The sequence below is a fragment of the Kogia breviceps genome, chromosome 7, assembly GCF_026419965.1.
Source record: "Kogia breviceps isolate mKogBre1 chromosome 7, mKogBre1 haplotype 1, whole genome shotgun sequence".
Classification (NCBI taxonomy): domain Eukaryota; kingdom Metazoa; phylum Chordata; class Mammalia; order Artiodactyla; family Physeteridae; genus Kogia; species Kogia breviceps.
The window spans coordinates 74413601-74423841 of NC_081316.1; the positions used below are offsets into that span (position 1 = coordinate 74413601).

A 10241-nucleotide genomic window follows, 5' to 3' on the forward strand; every position below is an offset into this window, starting at 1 on the left:
GGTGATTCTGCAAAAATGACTAGTGCTGTTCAAAATGTCAAGGTCATGAAAGAGAAGAAAAGTCTGAGAAATTGTCACAAACTAAGGAGACATGACAACAAAATACAATGTGGGATTCTGAATTTGGATCTTGGAATAAAAAGAAACATTAGTGGAAAACTGGTCAAATTTGAATAAATTCGTAGTATAGTTAATAGTATTGTACTAAAGTTAATTTCTTACTTTTGATAAGTGTTCTATGGTTATAAAATATGTTACCATGAGGAGAAGCTTGGTGACAGGTATATGGGAACTCTGTGTATTCTTTTTTCAAGCTTTCTATAAAAAATTAAGAAGAAAAAAAGGGGAAAAAAACCGAAAAGGCTCAGGAACTAGCAGTTTCAGATATTCTGGGAGCAAGAGTGAAGTCCAAGCTAGAATTAGAGATTAAAGTCTGCTTAAGAAGCAGTCAGAACTCCCAGATCCTCTCTCTTTTACTCTTTGACCCTTCCTGGCAAAAGACTAAGCAATCTCAGGAGAGCATAAAACAAGGTATCTCTGGACTAGAGGATGCCAGGTGCAATCAAATTTGAGGGCTGCCACACTGAAAACTGGAGAATTAAATGAAAGGGTATTCATGTACTTTATGATGAAACCCACAACCCCGTTTCCTACTCAGCTTCCAAGCTTGTTCTCTCCAAGCAAAAGATCAGAAATCTTTTCTGGGAAATCAATTGAGCACAAGAGAAAAACATGTCACTGGGAGTCTACAAGGAAATTATCCACACATATCCAAAGTACAGGGAAAACCATAATTACCCACTGGCAGAGCTTTCATTCAGCTTTTTAAGGCCCCTCTTCTAAATAAGCATTGAGTTCCAAGGAATACCAGACATCTAAAAAAAGCATCTAATATGAAAGACAAAGTCCAAAGCAAACAAACAGAAAAAGGAAATTTGGAGAAAAGAGAGAATATGCAGAGAAGAAAAGTATCAATAATTCCCTAAGAGAGATAAGACACTGCATCCATAAAACAAAAATAGGATATCAAAAACAGGATATATCAGGATATATTAAAACATTTTCAGAAAAAATAGTACTTGGAAATTATAAACATGATAGCAGAAATAAAACCTTAGTAGAAGAATTAGAAGATAAAATTGAGAAAAATCTCCCAGAAAGCAGAGGAAAAAGGAAAAGAAATGGAAAATAGATGTAAACACAGAAGAAAATTAGAGAAACCAAGACAGTAGACCCATTACCTAAATAATAGGAATTCAAGAGAGAAAACGAAGGGGAAGAAACAAAATAAATGACTTAAGGAAATTTCCCAGAACAGATTAAACAAATTTCAGATTGAATAAGACTACCCTGAACCCCGCAGAAGTGGAGAAAAACAGACCTGTACACATAATACAGGAATTTCAGAACTCTAGGGGAAAAGGTTCTCCAAGCTTCCAGAGAGAAAAAATAAGATTCAAAATCTTCTAGGCAGGGACTTCCCTGGTAGTGCAGTGGTTAAGAATCTGCCTGCCAATGCAGGAGACACGGGTTCAATCCCTGGTCCGGGAAGATCCGACATGCCACGGGGCAACTAAGCCTGTGCGTCACAACTACTGAACCCACATGCTTCAACTACTGAAGCCTGAGCACCTAGAGCCCGTGTTCTGCAATGAGAGAAGCCAAGGCAGAGAGAAGCCATGGCAATGAGAAGCCAGCAAACCGCAACGAAGAGCAGGCCCTGCTCGCAGCAACCAGAGAAAGCCAGCACACAGCAACGAAGACCCAGCGCAGCCAAAAATAAATTAATTGATTTAAAAAAAAAAATCTAGGCATCTGATGTTTCAACAGCAACGCTGAAAACAGTATGGCAATGGAGCAATGTATTCAAAATTCTGAGAGAAAATTATTTCTGACTGAGAATTCTCTGCCCAGCCAAACTATCTATAAAGCAAGAGGGTAGAAACATTTTCAGACATGTGAAGTCTTGAAAAAACTATAGCCCATCCAGAAAGCTATTGAAAGTGGTCCTCCAAAATGAGAACACAAAGAAAGATGAAGACATCAGATACAGAACCAGGAGCTCTAATACAAGAGAGACCTGACGGAAACTCCTAAGATGATTGTAAAGGCAAATCTAAGACAGCAGCTGCAATTCAAGGAAATTCATCAAAAAATTGGTAGTTTGAACATAATAAGGAAAAGACTCATAAACTAAATCAGAGTTTTTATTGACATTTTGTACCACATAATTCTTTGTTGTGGGAGGTGGTCCAGTGCAGTGCAGGATGATGCTTGGCAGCATAGATGGCTTCTGCTCGCTAGATATCAATAGCACACTCCTGCCCTCCCTCACCTACCCAACATAGCCAATATCCTCTGGGTTGCCCCCAATTGAGAACCACTTGGTTAAGTTAATGATTAAATACATAGAAAACAAAGCAAAAGCAAATTTTTAGAAAATATTAACTCATGGAAAACAAAATGCTGTACAGGAAGGGAAAATCAACACAATAAACTGCAAGGCTCAACTATGAATACAGTCACATTGATATAAACTTTGAAACCTATGTATCCAAACAACTTGCAATATAACAATATTGGAAGGATTGGGCAGAATTGAGAAGTGTGTCTGTGTTTGGGGATAGTGGTAAATCAAATCTTCCATTGTGGGAAGTCCGTAGACAATCCATTCAAATGAAAAAATCACGAGGGAAAACTATAGGCATACTATTTTGAAATATGGAGATAACTATCAAAAGAATGAGTAGCAAGTGGTTGCCTCTGGAGAGCCCAAAATGAAGGGGAAGGAGAATCTGCAGAGCGGAGTTATTCAACTCTTTTCAATATGTGTATGTATAACTTTGACAAAAATTAATTTTAAAAAACAAATCAATTGAGGCTACATTATGAAGGACTTTCCTCCTGGCTAAGGCCACAATGACTTAGAAACAAACAGCTATATAACTCTGAATAAGTTACTTACTCTTTTTTTTTTTGGCTGCGTTGGGTCTTCATTGCTGTGCGAGAGCTTTCTCTAGTTGTGGCAAGCAGGGGCTACTCTTCGTTGTGGTGCACAGGTTTCTCACTGCGGTGGCTTCTCTTGTTGTGGAGCACGGGCTCCAGTAGTTTGGCATGTGGGCTCAGTAGTTGTGGCTCGTGGGCTCTAGAGCACAGGCTTAGTAGTTATGGCACATGGGCTTAGTTGCTCCGCAGCATGTAGAATCTTCCTGGATCAGGGCTCGAACCCGTGTCCCCTGCATTGGCAGGTGGATTCTTAACCACTGAGCCACCAGGGAAGCCCAAAATACTTACTCTTTAAGCCTTTCTTTCTATCTATCTATAAAATACATAATGAAAGATAAGAGATGCCTTAAAGGGCCTTACAGATATTAAGTAAGTGTGTAAATTGTTTAGCACAGTGTCTGGTGCATAGTGTTTATTAATATTACCTAGTATTCAATTTTCAATCAGAGGGTAATAATTATAAACTTTAAAACAGGTAAGTCATCCTGTCATGTGTTTTAGAAAGTAATGGCTATTGTGAGGACGGTTACAAAAGAAAAGAGCCTAGAAAAACACAGACCATTTAAAAGGGCTACATTTGAACGAGAAAATAGAGGCAGAGCCACGAAGAGAAAGGTAAGGATACAAGAGATATTTTTCAAGTGATGATTTAACTATGTATGAAAAAAAGGAAAAAGGAGGAGTCAAAAAAATGTTCCAACTTCAGCAAATAAACAGATGATGATGACACTAACTGAACAAGAGAATACAAAGAAAGAACTATGCTGGGAGGAGGACATGAGACGAGAGGAAAGAGAAATGAGGTTGATATTACACATATTTAATCTGTAGGTCCTAGAGTACAACCAAGTAGAGAGAGATATCCAGTATGCAGGTAGAAATCCGAAACTAGAAGAGAGGTCAGGGCTATAGATATAAATGTGTAAATTACAATCAAACGTTGAAGCCATACAAATTAAAAGAATACTCATTTGACATGTTCCATAATATTCATTAACTGAATTTATTTTTTAAAAAAAAACAGACAATAGAGATGAAAAACAAGTTGTTTTAATGTTTTGAGGGCTCTCAATATCAACAGCCCTGATATAGTTATGAGGTCATTGTGAAGTTCAAATGAGTTAATAATACCATAGTATGTGACATATAATAAATGCTCAATAAATTTTGGTTATTATTATCATCATTAGTTCCAGATAGAAGTCGTGTTTATTATATGGAAAAGAGAGGCAGAAAAAAATCCACTGAGATATGGAACTACATATTCCTTTTCTTTCATTTTTCTACCCTTTCTACATTTATATACTCCTTGGACTCCACTTTAAGTATTACAGTGAAAGTATTATTTTAAAACTATTAGTAATTATGTACCTTTTATCCTTAATTATACTATAAAATACTTGAGGAAAAAATATTTTTTTCTAAATATTGCCTATATGGCAGCATACAGTAATGTACAGTGAGTACACAACAAATATTAATGTCACAAATCCTTATAAGGAAACAGAATAATTTTTTTAAATGATGCAATAAATGAAAGTGAAATGACATTAAAAGAGATCTCAAAGTCAACATCAATATAAAACAATTCAAAGACATATAGTAGAGTGAAATAGTGAGGTGAAATGCTTTGTTGTTTACCACAAAGAACAGACCACACTCACTTTGCTCTCCTCTGGGTACAACAATTAGGAGAAATATTAAAAACACTGGATTATATCTAAAAGAAAGCAACTGAGAAACAAAGAACTGAAGATGCTCAGTCCTCCTCCCCTCCCCCCTTCAACAATGAGAAAAAGCTGTCCTATGCAAAATGATTTAAGATTTCTCTGTTGTTCAGAGGCAACTATCAAAAGATGGCAGCTACAGAGATCTAGACTTCTCTCAACTCAAAAACTTAAAACAACAGATCTCAGAATTCTAAGACAAAGATGTTACCAGAGATGTCATGAAGGTATTCAAGCAAAGGCTGGAAAACAGTGTGCCAAGGATGTTGTAGAAAACATCCAAGCAGGGGAAATTGGTTAGAACTCTAAGTTTCCTTGCAACCCTGTAACCACATCAATGAATATTACTGAAGATCAGTGTCCTTCAGAAAGGACACTGTATTAGACATATAACACATACCCCCCAAAAGAGAGAGAGAGAGAGAGAGAGAGAGAGAAAGAGACACACACACACAAAGATCTCTGCTGTCAAGAAATCCATAATGAATAATAATAAAATACAGTCTGAGACCATAATAGATGTCACAAAGCACTATTTATTAATTGCCAAATGAATTCTATTCATATATAAAAGTCTTCTAAGAAGGAGAAATCCTTAAGGTTAAACGGTCAGAAAAGGTTTTTTAGAATAAATGAGATATGAGGTACTGAGGGAAAGATGTGTATGAATGTTCTGAATCAGTGGGGCAGAAGTAGGAAAGAAGAGGCAGCACAAATAGAAGTGAAACGCAAGTTAGAGAAAAACCTGTTTGGCTGCATTAAAAACTTGTTTTGAGGAAGAAGAGATAAGCTGAAAGGGCAGACTGTGGCCAGAATCAAAGTGTACTAGGCACTGAACACCAAGCTAAATAGTTTCAAATTTATCCTGCATACAGCATCTGTATCAACTACTCAACTCTGCTACAGCCATAGGTAACAGTAAATAAATGGGCATCAATGTGTTCCAATAAAACTTTATTTATGAATACTGAAATCTAAATTTCATATACTTCCATGTGTCACAGATTATTTTTATTATTTTGATTTTTTTTCCAACAATTTGAAAATGTAAAAATCATTCTTAACTCATGGGCCAAACAAAACAGGCTGTGGGCTGAATTTGGCCCAGGGGACTAGTTTGCCAAGCCCTGCATGACACTAAGCTGCCTTCTTCAGCAGTCCTCTAAGGTACATTTGTCCTTGAGCTTCAGGGACCAGAATAACAAATTATTCGTTCAACAACTGCACACACATGGATGCACACATTTAACCAATATCTAAATCTAGTAAGTGTCAGAGGTTCTCTAAAAAAGAAAAAGGCTGCCAAATTGTTGGTAATAAACCATTAGAACAGAAATAAGACATTTTAAAATTCTGTAATTTATTTACACATAGTAAATGGACTTAGAGAGTTACAAACTACTTTTACGGAGCCTCTAGGTTTCATGAAGGGATGTGTAAAACAGAGTATAATCAAGGGGATGTGAGTTCTAGTCCTAGCTCTGTCATTTATTTACTCATTATGTGACCCTGAACAAGTCACTTTCAATCTTCTGGCCCTCATTTCCTCATCTATAGAAGTGAAGGGGTATAAGTTACTAAATGATCACTATGTGTTCTCTCAGCTTTAGCACTATATAATTCTACTCCTACTTAAAAAGACCAGACAGGGGATGACAAAGATGAGACGAAAGTGATAATTAAGGATACAGAAAAAAAGAGAAAAACACTGACTAAATGAGTGGTCAGATAGGACAAACAGGCAGGGGAAAAAGGCCCCAAAGTACAGTATTACTAAAATCAAGGAATTTTTTAAAAGTATCAAATGCAAAAGAAAATTCAAGGAAGAGAAGCAGGCAAGAATTCAAGAAGAGAAGTATGGCCATCAAAAAAGAATGAATTACTTAGCTAGCTAAAAAAGTGACAGACTTTTGAGATTTGAGAGTACTGTGCATGTTTCCAGGAATCAAAAAAGGAGTCAGGGGCTTCCCTGGTGGCGCAGTGGTTGAGAATCCGCCTGCCGATGCAGGGGACACGGGTTCGTGCCCCGGTCCGGGAAGGTCCCACATGCCGCGGAGTGGCTGGGCCCGTGAGCCATGGCCGCTGAGCCTGCACGTCCGGAGCCTGTGCTCCGCAACGGCAGAGGCCACAACAGTGAGAGGCCCGCGTACCACAAAAAAAAAAAAAAAAAAAAAAAGGAGTCAGGGAAAAAGAAAAGACTGAAGATGAGTCTAGGAAACAGAAAACAAAGGCATGTGGTCCAGAAAGAGTAGGGAAAAAAAAAAAAAATGTTGGAAGTCGGGATGAGTTCGAAGCCTCAGGTAAGGGAGTTAGTCTTAAAGGAGAGGCGTTTAATCTTTAAGATCCAAAAGGTAAAAGCAGCTTTGCAGGTATATTCCTGTGAAAGTGTTTATTTATATCATGTTTTCTATAACTCACATTATTAGGGAAATAAACCTAATATTGGGCTTTCTTAAAGAAAAGTTCCACCGATATTATATTTTCTAATGGTCAAAAAATTAAGAAAGGGGAGGCACGGTGGTTAAGAATCCGCCTGCCAATGCAGGGGACATGGGTTCGAGCCCTGGTCCTGGAAGATCCCACATGCCGCAGAGCAACTAAGCCCGTGCACCACAAGTACTGAGCCTGAGCTCTAGAGCCCGTGAGCCACAACTACTGAGCCCGCGCGCCTAGAGCCCATGCTCCACAAGAGAAGCCACCACAATGAGAAGCCTGCGCACCACAAGAGTAGCCCCCGCTCACCACAACTAGAGAAAGCCTGACCCAATGCAGCCATAAGTTAATTAATTAATTTTAAAAAAATAAAATAAAATTAAGAAAGGACTAACTTTGCTTTTCATAGGAATGAAAACCAGCACTATGTAGCTCTAAAAGAAAATTCATTTTTATATCTCTCATAGCACCTATCACTTCCATCCCTGCATGAGAGTTACCTTTGTAGAAAAGTACCTAGTCCTTACTTGGAGTTCAATGAATACTAGTGTTACCTTCCTTAGTAGCCTTAAAAGCTTCCACGGCAAGAATTCTGATTAATTCATCTGTTTATCTGCTTTGCAGAGTTGGTGGTGCTTGATGAATAAATACTGACACATGATAACTTAGTTTTAAAAAAACAGTCCTTGCAAAACAATCATCTGATAATGTTGGGAAAATATTCATATCATACATACACAACTCCAATAACACTTTTGCAGTGTTGGAGCTTGGTCAAGTAGCAACAAATTACTACAAAACAACCAAAAAAGGCAAAAAAAAAAAAAATTAAGAATTTTTAAGAACATCACTCAAAAATATCAAGATCCAACATAGCTAATTTCAACGGACACTTGCCTCTATTTAAGGTATATGAGAACTAAAAATCCAAAGCATTCGCCTGATGATCAACCAGTTAAAAATACACGTTTGGATACCCTTAAGATATTTATAAAGCCAACAGAGATACTATTAATATATTGAAATTCCCTGGCCAGTGCTGGATTCTACCATTAATCCTCTCCTACTATTCAAGAGAAGCCAAGAAGTCAAGCCTTCTCATATCACTTGCTTTTAAGAATTTAAGAAGTCACCCAAACTGGCGTACACAACCCAACTACAAAAAGTAATTCAGCTCTCCATATGGTAATGCTTCGCTATCTCTTACCTTTACGTGAAAGTCACATTTACTACTTTTCATCGATCATTGGGAGGCCCCATTTAGGCAGGCCCATAGTACTACCAAGTAAGAAACAGTTGTTCAAAAAAGTCTTAGCAGTTAACTGCCCTCCCACAAAGCTCAAGTTGGGTGTAGATTTCACAAGCCCTGAAAGCTATACACTGCCACTGTCAAAACCAGAAGCAGCACCGTCACCCTGTCGTGCCCGTCTGCCAGTGTTGCAGAATGTCTTCTTTGAAATCACCTCTCTACCTTGGCTCAACGTGTTAAATAACTACTTGAAGAGCCACCTTCTCCCCCAAAACAGGACCCGATTCCTTCCAGTCCGCTCCTTTATTTGTCCAGCCCCACAAACCCAAGGGGAGAGGTCTCCGTTCCCCGGCCCCCTAGACCCAGTCGGGTCTCCCAATTGCTCGCCGCACCCACCATGCACCCCCAACACCTCCTTCCCCCACAGGCGGGCCGGCCCACGAGCTGGGCCCGCAGCCGGCCCCTCGCCCCGGCTTGCGCTGCTTAGAGCGGCCGCAGGCCTCGGGCCTAGCCTCCTCCGTTGGCCCCTCACCTCCTTCGGGACCAGTTGGTTCTCCTCGCCGGGCACCATAGCTCAGACTCCGGCCGCTCCTCTCCGCCCTGCCGGGGGAGGGGGAGGGTAGCGGCGGCTCTAGCTCAGGAGAAAACGGCAGCGGCCGTCATCCTCTCCACCGCCTGCGCTCGGGCTACTGAGGAGGCCTCAGCCTGGGCCTCAGACACCAGCGCGCAGACACCGACCCAAGGCTCCGCCGTCGTCGTCGCCGCCGCCGCAGCCGCCTTCGTCGTCGGCCCCTCCCCCAGCCCGCTGCAATCAATGGAAAAATGGCGGCTACCGTTCTCGCGAGAATTCGGGCCGTCGGGCTCCAAGCCAGGTGCCTGGAGCTCAAGGTGCCGAGACAGCTGTCGCTCGCATCTAATTACCTCAACTCTTAGCCTCGGGATGTATAAAATTAGTTGAGCGGCCAAGAAAATGCTTTTCGGAGGGGGTTTCTGGAGTGTCCATCTCGGGACTCCCTCTGCCGTCAGGGAAAAGACCAGGCCTTAGGGTCCTCCCTGCCCACCAGGAAGAGACTCGAGCCTAAAGCCGCTCCTCTGGCCCTGCTACCAACACTGCTCTCCCTCCCCGTTAGAAAAGCACCTGGACTCATCCCCTCTTCACAGACCCCCCCCCCCCCCCCCCGGCCTCTGCACTCAGACACGGTCCCAGCCAGAAAGGACTGCGTTTTCTTTTCCCCTCTCCCCATCCTCCCGAAGGCACGGCTCAAGGGACCTCACGGCTGGCCTCCTGCTAGGAGAGGGGACAGCCCATGGCTCGGAAAAGTGGTATCACTCTCCCTCCAGTCCCCCTCCTTCAGAGCGGCACTCTCCTGGGCCATTTCAGGGAACTTCCTTCTCCGACAGGTTCAAGTCTGGGGCTGAGATAGCTTAAGAGAACAGGGCTGCAGTTTGGACCTAGGATCTTCTTTTAAAAGCGTTTTTACAGTGCTTTAATCTCCTCTGGCAGTAAGCACTGTGCTCTGTTTTATAGGCAACAAATTTTGCTATAGTTATTTTTCCAAATCCTGTTCATTCCTCAAACCTCCGTTTATGAAAACCTGGTGCAGTATCCATGAAGACTTCCGTGGTACAGCGATTCTACAGCACGCTGAGATAATATAATCCTGCCACGTTCCTAACACCCACGGCATTAACTACCTGTACTTGTGCTCTCCAAACTTTTTTTGATTGCACTTCCCTATTACAAAAAAATAGTCTGTATACTGATGTGAGTTATATACACGTCCTGTTGTGTTCCTGTTGTGTATGACATAAAGCATTTTTAAAGC

At 40.9% G+C, this 10241-nt stretch overlaps 1 protein-coding gene across 3 annotated transcripts in view; it reads right to left on the reverse strand.

Annotated features, from left to right (window-relative positions):
• The window catches only part of USP47 (ubiquitin specific peptidase 47), a 130222-nt gene extending 120539 nt beyond the window's left edge, over positions 1-9683 (reverse strand). The window contains exon 1 of one of the 3 annotated variants that reach the window (XM_059067897.2): positions 8948-9683. In XM_059067897.2, the coding sequence (XP_058923880.1) occupies positions 8948-8986 (39 nt within the window). In that variant the 5' untranslated portion in view covers positions 8987-9683. The remainder of the gene's footprint in view (positions 1-8947) is intronic. The other 2 variants (XM_059067896.2, XM_067038606.1) reach the window with 2 other exon arrangements.
• Positions 9684-10241: the final 558 nt, after the last annotated feature.